Source organism: Lonchura striata, chromosome 14, assembly GCF_046129695.1.
Source record: "Lonchura striata isolate bLonStr1 chromosome 14, bLonStr1.mat, whole genome shotgun sequence".
Lineage (NCBI taxonomy): Eukaryota > Metazoa > Chordata > Aves > Passeriformes > Estrildidae > Lonchura > Lonchura striata.
This window is the reverse complement of record NC_134616.1, coordinates 5,189,097-5,209,003: the sequence shown is the minus strand read 5'-3', so window position 1 is coordinate 5,209,003 and position 19,907 is coordinate 5,189,097. Positions and strand designations below refer to the sequence as shown.

The window sequence follows — 19,907 nt, the reverse complement described above, 5'->3', positions numbered from 1 at the left end:
GGGGTTGATTTGCTTCAGTCTAGTCACTTCGTTCCATACAACCTCTATTAAATGTTGAGTAAAATCCTTGCTTTAAGTAAATCCTTTCCCAGAGGAAAAGCAAGACAGCGAAGGAGGGAAGACAGGAACCCAGGAGAAAATCCTGTATTGGCTCCAGGCCACAGGAGGTGTAGTTGTCCTTCCCTGGTCACTTAGTGCTGATAAAATGGGGAGCCCATGAATTATGAGTGAGGGTCTCACATTTCATGGAGAGCTGTTCCCCAGAGTGGGGATGTGTGGGAAATAAAGAATAAGGATCTTTTTCACTTTTGTTCACCAGAAAGCACTCTGGGAAGGATCCAGCTGTGGGCCACAGTTGCCTTGTGTGTTCATTGGGGTGATGCCTTTTTGAGGCTACCTAAAAGCAGAGGCCAGACAAAATTAAGGGAATAAAAAGTGGTTATAGTTACTGAAGGGCCTTCAAGTACATTTTGAGCAGGCAAAGACCTCCAAGGGCTATACCCAAAATGGACCATGGGTCACAGGTTTTCACACGTTTATAAGTTTGGGCATTTGCATATTGGGGGTTATTCTTCCAATTCCATCTTCAGGTAATTAAGTAATTTACCCCAAGTTTGCTCCCCCTCAACTCACTTTTGTTTCCATCTCTGGGGCTTGAGGCAGTGAGGTGTCCTTGATTGCCAGGCCTGGAGAGGAATTGTTGTGTCTGCCCAAAATGGGAGAACAGCAGCTCACACTGTGTGTGGAGTTTAGAGTTATTCACTAAAGAATTGCAGGATTACAAATATATGAAACATATAAAAGTTAAAATCCTGAGGCAGCATGGGAGGGAACCACATGAACATCACATGAACAGAGATCTGACTGTATAAAGGGACGTGCCAACAATGACACTGCAGTGGCAGGCAGCCAGTGAGTGCTTGTTTTGGTGAAACTCTGTTAAGTTTGGTTGAGTTTAAGGTATAAAAAGACTTGGTTTGTTTCAATAAATGATCTTCTTTGGAGCAACAAGGAGGTTTGTGTGTTTTTGCTACAGGGGTGTGATGGGGCAGCCACGCCTTCCCCAGGCTTGGAAGGACATCAGGAGGAAAGGTAAAAGGACAAAAATAGAGGCACTGCCCTGTTGGGGTTGCTTTCCTCTTTAAAACAAAGCTCTGGTAACCAAGGGAAAGGTTATACAAGGAATTCCATCCTTGTCTAGGGAGCTCCTGGGCAAGGAGGCCTTCCCCTGGCATGGCGAAGCTCTTCTTCCCTCAGGAGTCAAAATGCTTTTAGCAAAGCAGCTTTCATTTGGTTTAATCTCCTGGATTTCTTTGCTTGGTGCTCTATTCCCATCCATGCTCCTGAAGGAGTGCCCACCTCTTGTCAGGAGATCCTGTGGGATTCCAGTCAGCCTGCACAGGAATTTTGGGTCATGAACCAGGCTTTGGGATGAATCTGAACTTCAGGCTGGACTTCCAGTGGATGCCAAGTGTTTATTCCAGGCTGGAGAAGGGAGGGTTGGGAGGAGCAGGGTCAGGTACCAGGGCTGGGGGGTGTGAGGACTCCCTGGTGGCACTTTGGAGGCATTTTGGGGCCATTCCCAAGGAAATGCTTATCTGCATCTTTCAGGGATATGGAGCAAACCCAGAGCAGGCAGCCTTGATTGCTTTGCCAAAATCTTAATTGCAATTAGTGAGGCTGAGGGGAGGCCAAAGTCCCAGCAGCAACTGGAGAGCAGGAGTGAAGCAGGGGTGGCATAGCACAAATAAACCTGCTTGGATTTGCATAGCACTGGGAGTTTGTGCACCAGCAAAGCTCAGGCTGGGCAAGATTAGCTCTGCTAATGAGCTTTACTAATCCAAGTCCCACAAGTGAGGCACAATTTGGGCATTTGACCCCGGGTGGGCACAATCACAAGAGCTCCCTATGAGCCCTGGGCTCCAAGCTGCCTCATTTTGGGGTCAAAAGACAGAATCCCAGACTGGTTTGGGTGGGAAGGACCTTAAAGCTGATCCAGTCTCACCCCTTGCCATCAGCAGGGACACCTGCCACTGTCCCAGGCTGCTCCAACCTGGCCTTGGACACTTCCAGGGATGGGACAGCCACAGCTTCTCCAAGCAATCTGTGCCAGGGCCTCCCCACCTCCCTCCTTGGCAAGGAATTTTCAATCTGTGACTCAAACCCCGTCACTTAAAGACATTATTAACACAGCAGCAATGCTGTGCTCCCTGAGGACTGACAATTCCCCAGGCCTGTGCTGAAGGATTTCTCTCTATGATATACACACCATGGTTTTGTCTGCTTTTCCATTATTCAGCCCTTGTGGCTTTTACCACTTCCCCTGGGAGCCTCCAGCGAAGCCCAATCTCTGCATTGTTCCAAACATTTCCTGATATTCAGCTGCTTCTTCCTTCTATTCATGCCCAGCAGAATTGTGCTCCTGCCTGGCTGTGCCCTCGATTGTTTGGGGTGCTCCCAGCCCTTTAAAATGGGGAGTTTTTGCTGTCAGAACACAGAATAAATTCCCTGATTTTCTCATGTCCTTGGGATTTGTTGAAATTTAACCTCCCTCCGTGCTTCTGCCTAGGAACAGCAGCCAGCCCTGGGCATGACTTCTGTTGGTGCCTTCTCCCTTCACTTCTGCCCTGTGGTGGCTCTTCCCACCAGTCTGGCTCTCCACACTTCCCAGGTTTTTTTGGTGAAACTCATTTTCCTCTAGGAAAACACCAGCAATGTGCTCACATTCCAGGTAGAGCCATCCCCCAGCCTCAGCCCAGGGAAGCTGTGAGGGATGATATGGAACCTCCTGCTGGCACTGACAGCTTGGGCTGGGAGGGACCCTAAGGATCATCCAGTTCAACCCCTCTGCCATGGGCAGCATCTCCTTCCAATCCACTGTCCCTGCCTAAAACCCTGGCTCCACCATGTCTGGAACAGCAGCAGTCACCAGGATTCAGATAAAACCCCAATAAACCAACTCTACTTCTCCCAATTTTCATTAAAACCCCGCTCTGCAGGAGGGGGAGAAAAGGGAAGTGTTTTGGTGTCCCTTTGGGCACCATCAGGCAGCACTGATGTCACAGCTTGGGAATCAGGCTCTGGCCAGCTGGAGCGGGCGGGCTCTGCTGGAAAACACCTGCTCCCTTTGCCAGGGATAAGATTTCGGAGTAGCTGGAAAAACAACAGTGTCCATTCCCACTGGGATCTGTCCCAGCAGAACTGGGATCTGTCCCTTTGAACTGGGGAAAAGGAGCCAACAGACCCAGATCCCACAGAAAACACAGACATGGTGACTTTATAAACTCATTCTGGAGGAGAGAATAACCAGGAATTTCTTTCCTGGATGTGATTTCTGCAGGGAGACACCATGGGCTTGATGTGGAAATTGCTCCATGTTAAGGGAAAGATGAGGAAGGTGTGGAAGTCTGCAAAATGAATCCCTTCTCCATCAACAAGAGAAATTAAAGACTCTGAAACTACTTAGCCAACCTTGGAAGAGCCAAATGAAATTCCTGCAGGACATGGAAAGCAAAGGAGCAAGGAGTGCTGAAGACAAGGAGTGGAATCTGTCTGCAGAGATTACTTTCCTGGCTTATTTGGGATAAAATAAAAACAAAGGCTGAGGACAAAATGAGAGGTTTGCAGGGGTATTCAAGTCCAGGCCTTGGTGCCATCAGAGGTTTGGATTTGCCTGACCCAGCAAAATTTTTTTTTACCTTTTCCCCAATTTCAGCAGCTCATGATCCTGCCTTTGCTTAAGTGCATTAAGTACAGAAAGGTCTAAACATTTGGAGAAGAAATATCCTGGCATCTATTGGCAAAAAGTTCTGTTGGATAGGAAAGTAATGGAACGTTAAGTGCTGATAAATAACAAACCAAGATTTTTAAATGAGGCCTTTTTAAAATTGCAAGGGGATGGCTTCAAATGAGCACTTGCCTTTTGTTTTTCTTCTCTGCCATCTCTCTCAGCACTTAAAATTATTTACAAATTCTTCTGAATGCTTATTAAAAAATGCCCAAAATTGAAAAGATGATGCTTTGTGCTTCCATTTGATTCCAAAGAGATTTTTGGTTGCTATGTTATAAAACTTTTCAAAGAAGGTTTTAAATGGAAGCCATGACAAACCATGAAACATTAGGAATTCCACAGTATTAATGAGCTCTTGAAGGGTTAGAGAATCACAGAATTGTGGAGTGGTTTGGGCTGAAGGGAACTTAAAGCTCACCCAGTCCCACTTCTGCCATGGCCAGGGACGCCTTCCACTATCCCTGGTCGCTCCAAGCCTCATCCAACCCGGTTCTGTTCAGGAATTTTCCTTTAAAATCTTTTCCAGCATCAGCCTTGGTTTCTGTAAAGTGATGTTTTTTCTCTTTTGCCCCAGAAAAATGCCACTATTACTGATATTTTCCTTTAGTTTTCCTGGAAAAACCCTCAGTGAAACACCCTGTTCGAACACAATTAAACTTGTTGGTTTAATCACCCCAATAATGATCCTTTGGGATCACCCAGACATTAAACATTATTCCACAGGAGTTGTGGTCCTAAAGCTGATGCTTTAAAAGTGTGAAACCTTTAGAAGCTGTGCCACAGGATGAGAAAATGAGACAGGATATCATGAATGCATTGCAGACAGGCAAAAAAAAATTCCAAATACAACAATTTGAGGCAAAAAGTCGATGTTTTGGGCTCATGGGGGTGTTCCCTTCCCCAGGCAGGGTTCCTAAACCACTCAGATGCTACCAAGCTGCCCTTGGATGCTCCATTTGTGCCACAGCAGCCTGTTCATGGATTCTTTGGATGGAAGGCTCCATGGAAGCCTCAAGATGAACCAATCCATGCAATATTTATGGCCCAAATGACAAATGAGTTCTGCTGGGGCAGGAAAGAACAGGGAGGAAAGGAGCAATAAAGGAACAAAGTTAATGCCTTGATCATGTATATTCCAGTGGCCTTCAAATGCCAGCTGGATTTGGGTTCTGCTCTTTGGCTCTTTGGAGGGCTCCTAAGTGCCCTGAAGGTGGAAAACTGGCACAAAAAAGTCTCAATTGACTGAAAATACTCAGCAGGTTTGATAGCAAAAGAATTAAGTGTTGATCACCGGGAAATGCAATATGCTCCTTTTCCGGGCAAAATTATCCCATAAATTCAGGTGTTTCTGCCTGGCTAAAATCACTGGGAATTGCACATCCCAGTCCCAAAGGCACTCCAGCGCTGACACAGCCAGAGACAGCCCAGAAGTGTCATTTCCATGAAGTTTCTGTGCATAGACAGCAAATTCTGCAAAGAGGGGGTAAAACATCTGCTTCCAAACATTGTGCCTTCTCAGCAGCCACACTTTCCAATAAGATAACAGCCCAGTTTCCCTTGTTTTCCAAAATAACTCCAGATTATTGATGTCCTGCCAATGTTTTAACAAGGAGAGTTCACTAAATCCCACCCTGTCCCAAGTCTAGGACGAACACCATGGGATCAGGGTGGGGACACCAAATGGGTTGTGCAGAGATGAAGGGCCCAGGAGTCTGCTCCTTGTTTTTCCATTTTAAAGCAAACACTCTTCTGTAACTGGAACCAAGAAGAGAGGCAGCCTCCTCCTTTCTTCATGTTTGGCAAATAAACCTCTCTTAAGGGCACTGTGTTGGGAATGTTTGTACTTTATTTATTTAAATAAAAATACACAGAGTGGGTTGATAGCACAACATTCGGCCTGTTTAGGAGGAGAAGGATAAAGGCATCCATGGATTATTTTCAGTGCCTTGAAAGGCAGCAAGAATATATTGCTCTGGGGATGCTTTCTTTCTCATCAATACCAAACAGTTTATGTTCCATAGGGACAAAACTGGAATTTTTGGTTTTTTATGTGATCTCTACAGGTTAGAGAACACCGTTATGGCTCAACCTACAGATTGCACTTTTCCAGCTTCTAGTTCTGGCTGTAGCAGAAAAAAATGCTCCTTATGAAAGAAAAAAATAATTCCTAAATTCAGTCACCAAGTGGTGACTGAATAACCTGCTCACTACAGCTTCTGGGTTTAATGGCAACCACGGATGGAGACAAAGCTGGAATCACTATGGTGGTTTAGAAGGATGAACTCCACAAAGGGCATAAATCCCATTCCCAAACTCCTGTAACATTTTTAGGAGTTGTTCTCCCAGCCCTTGAAGTTCCCAACAGCTGAAGACTTTTGTCAGGAGAGTTTAATTAAACCAATAACTCCGAAGAGAAAGCAAACATCCCAGCCAGGCACAGCTGCCTGGGTCCGTTCCAGCAGCAGCAAAGTTGGCACAATCACCACATTCTGCCTAAATTCTGTAAGAGGCACAGAAGTTTTGGGTTAAGATTTATGCTGCATTTAATCTTTAAGGGGCCATCAGTCTCTTCTCTAATGGGTTTGCCCAGCCCGGGCAGTTTTGAAGCTCAGACTCAAGATGTTAATCTGGGCAAAGGTTTCAGTGAACTCATCCTAAACACCCAGCTCCCGATATCCTTCTTTCCCTAAAAAAAAAGCTTTCGAATGCCAGCGGTGTTGGTCAATGGTTCCCACTGAGAGCTCTTACCCTCGCATGAGAATGGGTGTGAAAAGCGGCCGCATCTCCCCAGGGATCAGCATCTCCATGCAGCCGCCTGCAAATGCCCCAAAACCACGAACCTGGGTTCCTGTGCAAATTTACTGGTGATACTGGCGAGTTTTCCATCCTGAACCTGACAGCGATGCCTTTGGCCGTGCCGCCACCATTCCCCCACGTTTTCTGCCTCTATTTTTACTACACAAATAAAATGGACCTTTGCCCACCGGGAGCAGGAAACATCTGCCCCGGCAGCGCTCTCGCTCCGAATCCACGCTGCTGTTTTTGTGTCGCGTTGAGCCGGGGGCTGGCAGGGGCTGGGGCCGGGCAGCCCGGAGCTGCCGGGCTGTTACTGGAGATCCTCAGGAAGTTATTTGCATGGAGGGATAAAAGCTGTGGCAGCAGCCGGCTGCGCTGCAGAGGCCACCCAGCCGCGGTGGCCACCAGCCCGAGGAGCTACATCCATCGCAGCTTGCAATGAGTTGTTTACTGGCCTTGGCTGCCTGTGGGAAGAGCCAAGGAGAGCGGAGGAAGAGGAGAGACAAACACAATGCGAGCGAGACGCGTTAGGGGGGAGGCTGGGCTTTCGCAGCAGCCCCGGCGTTTCAGCCCTGTGCAAGCAGAGAGGGCTGAAAAGGGAATAAAATGAACCGTCCGCCGCCTTGCTGCTGCTGCCAGAAGAGCCTCGTCCCAACCTGAAGAGCTGATATCGGAGGTAAGAGTGGGAAAAGAACCAGTTTTTAGGCAGAGGGCGGCTTGACCGCGCGGCTCTCGGGGGCAGCTCCCGGGCAGAAGCAGCCACGCTTCTCTGAGTATTTGTAATTATGGCCCTGGAGAAGGAAAGCTGACCGGCTTTCCAGCAGGAATCCAGCGATTCAGGGCAAGAACCCAGACTGTTCCAGTCAGCTCCTCTGAGCAGATTTGAAACAAAACAACAACAACCCCCAGCCTAACAAACAGCGCCTTTCTAAATCTGCCCAGGGAAGTATTTGCTATTTTATTTTCACGGCCAACTTTGCTCTGCAGCTTCCTAATCTTTCCCAGTGCTCTCCCGAGTCTCAGCTCCCCACTCTGCTCCACATTTTTTTTTTTTTTTTTTTAATTGGAAGGCACAATTACGGCCGCGGGATGGAAAACCCGAGCTTTGAGGAGCTTTTCCCTGCTCGTTCCCATCGGGCACGCTCTCCCAGGCTGGGTCCCCCGGCTAATTGCTCAGGAAATCCGCGCTGCTCATTGTCGGGCTGTCCTTAAGCTGCAAATTCCGAGCTGGGAGAGGCTCTGGGAGGGAATCCATGGATAGAGCCCCGCGAGAGGGACCCAGCGGAGACCCGGGGCGGGGCGGGCTCCGCCGCTAATAACACATCCCTGCCCAATGGAAAGCGTTTCCTATGGAGACCCCCAGGAGTTTCCCCCTGCCCACAGCCCCTGCCCAGACATTGGGCCCATTCTTGCGTCCCGTTTTCCCAAGGCACGATGGCAGCAGCGCTCGGCAGCCCCGATCCCGCTCGGAACAAAGGCCGGGCAGCTGCCAGCCGGCGCGGAGTTTGGGGATGAGCGGCTGAACTCGCACAAAGTGGCCATTCCCGCGTGGGGATAAGGACTCGTGTCCCAGGGACACAAAGGAGTGTCAGGGAGGGATCCCGTGGAAGCCCCGAGCCGTGGGAATGCTGGCGGTCCGGGTAAGTGTCCCCTTTCCCGAGGCAGGAAAAGCGGCCGGGTTTCACGGCAGCTCCGGGTGGGGGTTCTGCGAGCTCGGATGGATGCGGGGGATGAATCCCGCCGGGTTTCACTGGAGATCTGCGGTGTTTTCCCTACGCTGGCGACTCCCCTTCCTCCTGCTCCAGCCCTGCCATGGCTGCTTAAAGGCAGAAAGATGAGCTCCAAGTTTTGGGAAAGTAATTCCTGTGAGAGCTACTCCTCCGGATTGCATGGAGATGGTTCAAACTCCCAGCGTAATTCTCCCTTCCCATCGAGATTCTCGTTGTGGCACTGCAGGTGACAAGTTTAGGACTTTTCTGTCCTGTTGTTTGTTTGTGAAAAGGATCTCTTGGTTACAGCTTTCTTTTGTACTTGAAGTCAGTGTCATAAAAGACACTTTAGGCTTATAATGGGTTGGATAGTAATGTGGCATTCACTTCGTTTAATGGAGGGCTGGTTCCCACAAACTATACCAAAAATATTAGGAATTAATTTATAAATATTATACTGAAAAAGATAAAAATTTGTTTTATCGCTTCAGCTGCCATTCATGTCTAAAATATATTCCTTTAAAGCTGCAAAATTCAATGAGAAAAATTCAAAGACTACTCTAAAAACCCGGGTGTCTGAAGTAAAATGAACGATGAACAACATCATTTAAAGATTTGGCTGTTTGGAAGAGAGAGGATTTAATACAATATAAGCACATGGCAGAAAAATATGCAGGAAAAGTTTGGAGGTTTTAATGACATTCCCAAATCATTGTTTGAGAGGAGACAATTGTGTGTGGTTTTGGTATTGCTGCCCTATAGGGACAGAACAGTCAAATCCAGAGAATGGGAAGTGCAAAGTTCACAGCTCGGTGATAAGGACATTCCCCCCCCTGTAGTACTTTTCCATCTTCTTGCCCTTAGGAGCATTCCCTAAAAACAAAAAAACAGGCAGGAAACCCTGGTACTTTGGGGGGTTCAAAGACTCTGCATTTTAAAAGAAAGTCCTGAAACACATAGGAGGGAGGAAGGGGGTGGGAGAGGAGGCTGAACAAGCATTTCACTGGAATCCTTTGAGGCTAAAAATGACAATCCTCCTCAACTGATAAAAATCTATGTCTTCCAAATTCCAGGGTCAGCTCCACACAGACAAACACAAGGGAAATGCCCCAGTTCCCCACTCCCGTCATTTAGGGCATTGCAATGAGGCACAAAACTCTGAAGCTACACCTGGGGTTGCTGAGGAGGAGGGATGGAAACATTCCCTGGGCAGGGAGAGGATGCTCTCCCAGCTGGAAGATGGATCAGTCCCCCAGCAGTGACTTCATGGCTGGAGCACAGGAGCAGGAATTAAAGCAGTTTTATCCAGAGTTTGGGCCAGATCCTGGGGACAGGGTGCACTGTTGGAGGGGAGGTGGCAAAGCAATTTGGGATTCTGTCATTGCAGCTCTTGGAGCCGTCTGGGTGGATGCCATGTCCATGATCTATCAGTGCTGCTGCCCCTCACCCTGCTTACAGCATATTTGGGATTTGGGGCTCTATTTCCTGATGTCTGAGCGTTACTGATCAGGGCTGTGTGGCTGGAGTGGAGTTCCCAGCCTGCCGGGGCTCCAGGATCCCAAAGGAGCCGGCAGGGAGGGCAGGGCTGGGTGGGGATGGCTCCTGGAGCACTCAGCCACCCTCAGCAGGTCCTTCCAGGTCAAGCGTGCGTGCAGAGCCTCACTCTGCTCCTCCTCCCGAAATAAGGATCCGATTTAGTCCTGGGGAAGTTGAGCCACCGCTTTCCACAGAAGGGAAATTCTCTCCCTGAAAAGAGGAGCTCTTTATTCCCAGAGCAGAGAGTGGCTCTGCAAGGCTTCCTCCTGCACCAGCTCCCAGTTCGGCCCCATAAAAGGGGTAAAGATCCACCCTGCTCCACAGCCAGACCAGCCTGAGCTGACCCTGGCTGCAGGAAAATTCCCTGGATTATTTGTAATGGGTTTGGGTGGTAGGAAAAGGAAGATCTCTTTATCTTGGCAAGTGAAATTAAGGGACATTCATCAGTCCCCGAGCCCTGAGACAAAGGTGTGTTCTGGCAGCAGAGCAGATCCTTTCTCTGGTCAAAACATGAGCTCATCAGGCTGTGAGACCCTGTGATGCTGTAAATACACAGCCACAACAGACCTCTTCTTTTCCTCTAATAATATTCCCATTTTCCTTTCTTGAACCTGCTGACAACTCACGCTATTACTCCCCAGCATGTTTTACAGCTGGATATAACCATATTTAGCAGGAAAAGCAGCATCCAGCCCTTGCATCATGCCAGAATGTCATTGCCTTGCCCTCATCTTATAATAGGAAATCTGATTTCTAAGAAGCTTCACTGCAGAAGCATTGCTGGCTAGCTGAGATTGGATATTTCTGCATTGTGGAGTAATTTCTTAAGTTATTTTACCACTTTACAGAAAAAGACAGGTTGGACAAGGCCTGGAGGTGGAAAGTGTCTCTGTCCATGGCAGGGATTGAACAGGATGGGCTTTAAAGTCCCTTCCAACCCAAACCATCCTGGGATTCTACAGTCCTCAAAATTTCCCCTTTTCCCCTCAGCATAAAGCCATTTAAGAGAATAAAGCCCTATTAAATCAACACCCTGCAGTAAATAAATGCAGGGCACAGTTCCCTCAAGGTCCTAAATATGGATTTTGTCCAGCCCCATGGACAGACTGGCCCAGCACCCAAAGGAATCCAGACAGGCCACCTTGCCAAGGTGAAATTGGTGTTTGTGCTGCTGTGCTGGCACCTTCTTGGTGCAAGGCAAGGCCAAAACAGTCCATAATTTCTGAATTAGGGAGGAGAAGGTTCAGCTCTCCCATTTCAGCAAAGGGAGTGCAGAGCATCCAGCCCAAGGGGATGAGGATGGGGTGACAGGAGGGCTCCAGGTGGCTCAGAGGAGCTGAGGAAAGGCAACAAGGAGCCAAAAAGCCAAGGAATGGGTGAGGAATCACTGGAAATTGTGTCAGGGAAAGCAAAGAAAGGCAGCTTGTTGGGCAGGCTGCTGACAGGGAACCTTTTGGAGCTGTGAGCAAATAAACCCAGGCCTGTTGTTGGAGTCTCCAGTGGCTCAGGGAAACAGGAGTCTCTTATTTTTTATGTTGGTTTTTTTTTTTTTTTTTTTTTTTTCCTTAGCCACACTTTGTAATGAACCAGAGCTACATCAAGGACACGGCAACCTCTACCGCAAACATTATTCCTGGGTGAAAACAACCTGGTCAGACAGGGTAACTTTGCTTTTCAGCACTTCATCAGCTTTTCTTTGCATCTAAATCTCCTCTATTGAATCCAGCTCTGCCATTATCCAGCAATCCCTGGGGCTCCAAACAAGCAGCATTCCCGCACTCCTCCAGCACCAAAGGCCGTGCAAAAAGCCGCTCTTACAAGTGTTAAATAATGCAAACTTCGCCGAGAAGTTTGGGGTGAATCCCATCGCTTCTTGGCTGCGGCCCAGCCCCTCTGGAGGCTGCTGGGGATGGGGAAAGGCAGAGCACGCCAAGGGTTAAAGGGTGATGTAAATGGAGAGAGACATTCTCAGAGCAAACAAAAGGAGAGTCATGCCCTGAGGATCAGTGGCTGAATATGGGGTAAGGCAGTCCGCGAATCTCTTCTGAAGGAAACATTTTAATTAGCTCAATCCAAAACAGATACAGCCCAGAGAAGGCACCACGAGCAGGAAATGCTTTGTAAGTCTCAGAGGACAGCGAGGAGACAACGGCGGTGCTGAGCAATTAAAAACAAAAAGAAAATAAGGGTAGAAAAAAAAGGGAGAGCGCCTTTGGGGTTCGGGCTGAGAGGCTCAGGTTTCCTTCCCTGCTCCGTCCTGGAGAAGAATGGAAATCGGGGTCCTGCTGCATCCGTGCGCCACAGAAAGGAGCTGCAGGGCTTGGGGGTGTGAGGGTGCCCAGGAGCCAAAGCCAGCTCAGAGCGGGGGACAGGAGCGGCCGGTGGCTCCCACCTCATCCCTGCCATGGATTCATCCCCAAGCGGCGCCACGTTTCGGGTTTTCCTCTGAAAAATCGGCTGCTGAAACCTGCCTGGAGCGCGTCACTCCCGACCCCGGCTCCCCGCAGGTACAGGAGGCGATGCCGCACCCGCAGCAAGGGCTGGCGAGTGCCAGGTCGGGTGACACTGAGCACAAGAAGTGTCAAAGCCATCAAGAAGAGCCTTCCTGCCCTGCTTTTTAGGCTAATCACCCGCAAACGTCCCCATTCCCCGGCATACCGGCCGGGCATTCACTGCGATAAAGCAAAGGGTAAGAATGGCTCTTTGAAGCTCCACAAACCTCCACGGACTTCAAAGTGCCACTTCTGCCTGCTCTTTCCCCACTGTTCTCCAATACATCACTTAGGATTAGGAAATGAAAGAGATTAAAGCGTTTCTCCTTGCCGGCGTTTCGGATCGTCAATGGAGCTTTGTTTACAGGCAGCTGCTCCGCTTCCCACCCTCTAATCCCGGCCTTCCCTCGCTCCTACCGCACCGGGGAGGAAAACTGGGAATCTGCCAGGAGCTCCGGGGAGGATGGAGCACTCGCAGCCACTCAGCGAGCTGAGCCCAACCCCAAAATTGGCGTCCCAAGCTATTTCCCATCCTTACATCTTGCTCTGGAGAAGCCAGATCCAGCATCACCTGCTCCAGCTGGTCCAGCTTTCCATAACCCCACACTGCTGGTTCTGGGAAAACGGAGACAGCATCACTGTGCAGCACCAGCTCCTGCCCTGGCAGCCTCCAACAGGAACAAATCAGCCACCAGATTGCCCCAGACTGGAGGTTTGTCCTTAAAGCTGCTGCCAGTTCACACTCTCACAGCTCTCCCTGAACAAAACCAACTTCTACTGAAAAAAAAGAAAGTAGAAGTGGAAATTCCATTGCAGGAACTGAGATGTTCAGTTTTTCAGATAGAAAAATGTTTTGGTTTTTTATAAATATAGAATAGTTTTGATTTTATCTATTCAAACAATTGCAGTTTAATCCTATTTTATCTATAGTCACCAGTCTGGAAGAACTCAAGTCTTACAGACTTACACAGAATTATCATCTCTGCAAAAATCTGCCAAAACCCCAAACATCTCCCCACAAAAAAAAAAAAAAAAAAAATAAAACCAAAAAAAAACCCCCACACCTTTATTTGTACCTTCTGCCTAATTAAAGTGGAACAAAGGAAGGAAATAAACACCAAGAAGCTGCAGAGCTGAGTTTGCTGTAAAGCTGTAACCCTGGGCTCTGTGGTGGGACTAAGTTACACATCCCACAGGTGTTGCAGCAATGGGGCGAGGAGCAGGGAATGCAAACCCTGGAGTGAATGGAATTCTTGTCAGGAGAAGGCAGAAATAAAGCTCTTGCTGTGCCCCAGGAAAATCCCTACTTATTTCCAAGGCCGGGGCTGAGACCCTATCAAAACACAAGGAGTGGTGCCATAACCTGGGACAAAACCCAGAGAAACCTCCCCAAACCCCACTGTCCTGCAGGTTTTGGCTTCTCTGTCTATAAACCTTTGTTCCTCAAGATTTAGGAGATAACCTGAGTACACATCATGATAATCCAGCAAAGATCCTCCAGCTCTGGGAGGTTTTCCCATCAGGGCTGTGCCAGACCTCCCAAACCCAGAGTTCAGTTGTTCAAATGAGCACACAGGGTGTCCTTCACGTCCAGACTGATAAAATTCCTCTCATCTGATATCTCACATGACTAAAAGAAAATGTGATGACGCAAAAATGCCAGCCCCAAACTTCACGCTGTTTTTTTCTGACCTCAGCTTGCTGCACACGTGGAGAAGGGGATCAGTGAGAGCAGGAAGAATGGGATAATGGAATGACAGGGGCTGCTTTTAAATTTGTTTTTTCCCTGCAGTAATTCCTTTTCTAACAAACAGCTCCTCTGGATGGAGCTGCAGTCTGGCAGTTCGGAGGTGTCTTGGGGTGCTGGGAGGAGGAAATACAGGAATTGTAAACAGGATACTCAGGCACCATAGGAAGTAACACCAAGATTTCCTCTCTTTTCAGTCCGTGGAGGATGGGTTATTTCTACTATAAAAGAGCAAATCCTGGAGCTAACTCTGCTGAACCTTGCTCTGAATTACAGGGTTTTGTAAGGGATGGCTGCTGGGGGTTTGCTGATACCATCCTTGCTAGGAGAGAGAATATTCTGAATTTTATCACACTAAACAGGGGGTTTATTCCATTACATTCCTCCCCTCCTGGACTGGCCCCTAGTTGAAATATAGGACTTAAAGCTTTGCCCTGCCTGAAGGATAAAAAAACCTACTTTGTCATCCTGTATTTACTCAGCTTTTTAAAAATATATTGCTTTACTTTTTCCCAGCAAGGAACAGCAGTGGTGACTGTGGTGTCCATGAAGAGCATCCCACTGCTTTAATCCATAGTGGAAAGGAAGGAAAGGGAATTTTACACTTGGAAAACTCAATCTGTGGACTCGTCCTACAGAATTTAAAGCACATGGCTGGGTTTCAAAGCCACTTGTCAGCTTGTTTAAACACCTCAGGGTTCAATAGGTAAACAAGGCAGGCTGTATTTTAAAGCCCATAAGTTAACTAGACAATTGCTGGCAGGCAATTCCCAGAGATTAGACACTGGAAAAAACGGGATTTGACCTTGGGGCTGTCTGGAGCAGAGCAGGAAGAAAAGAGTCAGGTGATGGAGCATCTTTTTTCTTGTGTGAGAAATATCGGGGTCAGGCAACGAGCACTTGGTCAGCAGCAAAGGTGAGAGTTCCAAAGGCACCCTTCAAACCCGGGTCTTGAGGAACTGCCAAAATCCAGGCCAGGTTGGAAAGTTTTCCACTGGGCTCCCAGGCTGTGTGACATTTCTAAGGACACCCAATCCCTCTGAGATCTCCCCAGCAGGACCCAGAGTGGACCCTGAACCAGGAGAGTGTGGCACACCTGGGCTTCACACACCCAGGGAGTCACATTCCAGCAAAAGCACAAACTCCTGATGGAGATAACAGGGAGTGTCTGCACTGGGAGGGAGCTCCAAGGATTTAATGCTTTAGGCTGAAGGTTAAGACAAGGCTCACTATTCCTGTTGGAGCTCATGTGAGCTTTCCAATCCAACTCAGCTCTTGTTCAAAGGCATTTGAACTTTCAGCAAGACCTTTCCTTTTTTTACTTTTACCACAGATCCAAAGAAAGTGAGTTGAATCCCACATTTGAGATTTTACTCCTGTCCTTCCGATAAATTTAAATATTTGAAATCCGTTTTTTAGCTTGTTTCCCAATAAAGCTCATTTAACCATGAATTCAGCAGGAAAAACATCTCCACAGGAGAGACCTTCAAGTTCCAATTCATCTTTTTGGATGTCAAAAGGACGAAGTCATCTGGGAAGGTAGATCTGGGCATCCTCCTTTCTTGCTACTTTGTCAGGTGCAAAGGTGAGGTGCTGCCTGCTCCTAGGGTCACAGCACCAGTTTTTGGGAAGCCTGTGGTTCTCCAGACATTCCCAGGTGAGGAACTTGCCCCTTCCACCCAGCTATCCCAGCTTTCCCAACATGTCCCATTTTACCAGCAAGGCTGACAGCTTGCATGCGAGAACTCCCAGGAGGAAAGCATACAGAAAACGTCTGATTTTGATCATTTGCATCCCAAAATTTTCTTGAAACCTTGTTTTCCATTTTATTTGTTTATCTGTTGCCATTGCAACCTTTAACACAACTCAGTGACAAGTTTGGAGCTGAAACTCCTCTGTCAGGAATTCACTCTGGAAAGGATCCCACTCTTCACAAGGGTTTCACCTCCAAACTACTCCCAGTTGTAGCTCCTAAATTTTTTAGATTACAAGGAGATTCCAAACTAGTTCTTATTTGGTTGGCTGGGGTTTGTAAGGAATAGGTCTTTCCCTTCATGACCCAACTTTGCTCCACATTTCCAAGAAGTGCTGATGATCCAACTCACAAAACCTCCTTGCTCCAGAGAGACTTTCCTCAAGGAGACTTTCCAAGGGATTATTCTCTTAAAAATACTTAAAATAGTCAGGAGAGATGATTCAGGGAGTTCAGGAAGCACCTCTGTCCAAGTAAAAACGTGCTCACTTCATGTGTCTCCAAAGCTTGTTGAGGTGGGACAAAGTCTTACACGAGTGTAGTACATGAGATTTCCCAAATTTCACATTTCAAACCTCAACAAAGAATGGGAATGAAAAGCAGCTGTTGGTACAGCTTAGAGGAATCTTTCTTGGGAGAGTTTTACACTTGCAAAAAAGTTCCTTTTGGAAGTAATACCATATTTGCAGACATTTTTAAGCAGGAGAAGAAAGGGAAACACGGCTTTGGGAAGTGTTTTTGCTAAATATTTCTGAGCTACAACAGTTTTCCAATTTGGAAAACATGTGTAAGGATGCTCCTATTTTCAATTAGAAAAAAAAGGCAAAGCAGCTCTTTTTTGTCATAAATTTTGATGAATCTTTTTAATACTTTTGCACCAAAAAATTTGAAAATCCATGGAACTTGCCTTTGTGCCCAGTTTAAAGCAAACACTACAACTTCCAGCTTTTCTCCTGCTGTTACAGGTTTAGGGCAAAATTTCAGATGTTTCATTCTGTTAAATTGATTTCCAAACATACTGGGCCAATTCCATCTCAGATTTTATAGAAAAACCTTTCCAGGGGGAATGTTGGAATTATCATAGAACAGTTTGGTTTGGAAGGGACCTTAAAGCCCCTCTTGTTCCAGCCCCTGCCGTGGGCAGGGACACCTTCCATAGACCTGTTTGCTCAGAACAATCACTCTGCTTCAAACAGGAGGATGGGGGAGTGCTGGAAGGAAAGGAAAGGCTAAATTCAGTAAATGCTGTCTTCAAATGTGAAAAACATCAGTAATAGTGGAATTTGTAAAGACTCGCTTAAAAATGAATTCCTGCTCTTGTTTGCACATCCATTAATTTGGGAATTTCTCTTGCACAGCCACTTGGGTTCAAGACTGATGGCAGTTCTCTTCTCCTTTAGGATGAAAGGATCCATGAGGGAGATGCGGTAGGAAGGAGTCCAGCCACCTCCCTGGAATGTGTTCCTTCGGGAAGGGACGAGCTCCTTGCCTCATTTTATGGATGTCACTGAAGTAGACTTTGAGGCCTTTGGAAGCCCATCCCTAACTTGGCATGGGAAACCACAGCAACAACCATACCTGCCTGACAGATGATTCCTTCAAGTACAACCTGTACGGAGCCGTGTACAGCGTGGTCTTCATCCTCGGCTTGATCACAAACTGCGCCTCCCTCTTCGTTTTCCTCTTCCGGATGAAGATGCGGAGCGAGACGGCCATTTTCATGACCAACCTGGCGGTTTCAGACTTGCTTTTTGTGTTCACTTTGCCCTTTAAGATTTTTTACAACTTCAACAGGCACTGGCCCTTTGGGGACAGCCTGTGCAAGATCTCGGGCACGGCGTTCCTCACCAACATCTACGGGAGCATGTTGTTCCTCACCTGCATCAGCGTGGATCGCTTCCTGGCCATCGTGTACCCCTTCCGCTCCCGCACCATCCGCACCAGGAGGAATTCCGCCGTCGTCTGCGCCGGCGTTTGGATCCTGGTCCTCAGCGGCGGAATTTCGGCCTCGCTGTTCTCCACGACCAACGTGTCCAACACCAGCACCACCTGTTTCGAAGGGTTCTCCAAAAGGATCTGGAAAACCTACCTGTCCAAGATCACCATATTTATTGAGGTGGTGGGATTCATCATCCCTCTGCTGCTCAACCTCACGTGCTCCTCGCTGGTTCTCCGGACTTTACGGAAGCCGGCCACCCTGTCCCAGATTGGGACGAACAAGGAGAAAGTGCTGAAGATGATCATCGTGCACGTGGCCATTTTCGTCGTGTGCTTTGTCCCCTACAACTCCATCCTGTTCCTGTACGCGCTCGTGCGCTCCCAGGCCATCGCCAACTGCTCCCTGGAGAGGTTTGCCAGGACCATGTATCCCATCACGTTGTGCATCGCCACCCTCAACTGCTGCTTTGACCCCTTCATCTACTACTTCACCTCTGAGTCCTTCCAGAAGTCCTTCAACATCAAACCCCAGATCAAAATGGATTCTCTTTTCAAGACGGAGATGCCGCTCACAAAGACGGCGCTGCCGGCGCCGCAGGATGAGATCAGTGACCAGGCCATCACCAACGGAGGAGATCCCACATCTGAATCCCATTTCTAGGGAGATGTTTACACAGGGAGTTACCCCCCATTAACTCCTGATTAACACCACGTGGCAAAGAGCAGCTCCAGAAAATGGGGGTTCACACGTGGGGTTAATGAAGAAAAGCTGCTGGGGGACGACAGATCCTCGCACTGGGATGGTCCCATCACGTTCCACAGGTGAACATAAAGCATGAAAATCCCAATGGATCTCCCTTTGGAGATTATGGATAGGCTACAACACATGCATCAACTCAGGAGGGAACAGAACAGCTTCTTTAACCAGAAGATGCCAATATTTGGCATTTTCCCCCCTCAGCAGTTGACATGGGACCAGTTGGGAAATAGAAAATTTCATTTTCTTAGAGATTCCTGCCAATATTTCTGCCTCTTGCAGGTGCATCCTCATATGTTAACTCAGTAACTTCCCACAATATTGTATGTTTGCTTACAAAGGCATAATAAAAGCTTGTGGCTTTTCCTTACTCCACTGCCAGAGTGCAGAGCCTGGTTTTCCTAGAGACTGGGATTTATGGAGAGGTTTGAAATGTAAATAATTGTTTAGCAATTAGGTAAAAGAGCTGCTTGGTGACAGAAAAGATAATAAGAGAAAAACATAATTATTGCTACAGTTTTGAAAGATGAAATTTCATTTTTATCAGATTAAGCTGTCATTTAATTTATTTGATTATTTTTAATGCCACATCTGGGGAGGAGTAAAGAGCTCATTAATGATCTGTTGCACCTGGGCTTTTATATCCCAGGGGACTATATGACTATTTGTGGGAAGGGCTGGACTGTAAAGGCAGCAGGAGAAGGGCCTGAAACCCCAGAGTTCTTCCAAGGGCAAAGCTCCCGTTCAGAAGCTGAGGCAGCTGAAGGCCCAGGAGTGCTGATCCCACTGAAATATGGACAAGTGGTGTCACAGCACCCAGCTAAGGGAGGATCTGTGATTGCTTAAGGGGTTTTTAGGGCCTCAAAGTAACTCAAAAACCAATTTGCTGCACTCTTTTCTTAGCTGGTTACAGCAATGTTGTCTTGTTTTCCAATTAATTTATTACCTTTCCTTTTATAGATTACGGAAATATATGGAAAATTAATTATTTGTATGTGTTGCATTTTACCACCTGGTTCCTTTCTCCAGCTCTTGGCTCGTGTTTGAAGCTCTACAGCCCTTCCCAGGCTGGTTCATTCTTAAGTGTAAGACACAGAAATGAGGAGAACAATTTCATTTGAAAAAATATAAAGTTACAACTTGTTAGCTCAGCAATCTAAATTACCATGGCAAAGCTATTTCTTGGGAATTATTGCCAAAAAAAGAGACAAATTATTAATTGAGCAGATGTTTTCCACTCAACTCTATTTTAAGTCTCTCTGATGAAGCCTCGTGAGATACAAGAGCAGCACCTCAAATGCGATCATTTAAAGCAAGAGAGGTGTGTGAGAAGAATTCAGCTGTAAAATGTTAATGCTTCCAAGGGAATATTTATTTAGCACTGCATTC

General features: G+C 47.4%; 1 protein-coding gene across 2 annotated transcripts; it reads left to right on the top strand.

Moving 5' to 3' along the window:
- The first annotated feature begins 6,813 nt into the window (after positions 1 to 6,813).
- On the top strand, positions 6,814 to 18,893 carry LPAR4 (lysophosphatidic acid receptor 4). Of its 2 annotated transcripts, none has more exons than XM_021537737.2 (2): positions 6,814 to 7,262; positions 17,224 to 18,893. In XM_021537737.2, exon 2 carries the CDS (start codon positions 17,376 to 17,378, stop codon positions 18,420 to 18,422), a length of 1,047 nt encoding a protein of 348 aa, XP_021393412.1. In that variant the 5' UTR covers positions 6,814 to 7,262; positions 17,224 to 17,375; the 3' UTR covers positions 18,423 to 18,893. The 2 variants fall into 2 exon arrangements, with proteins under 2 accessions (XP_021393412.1, XP_021393414.1); XM_021537739.3 differs by lacking the exon at positions 6,814 to 7,262 and adding an exon at positions 7,823 to 8,226.
- Positions 18,894 to 19,907: the final 1,014 nt, after the last annotated feature.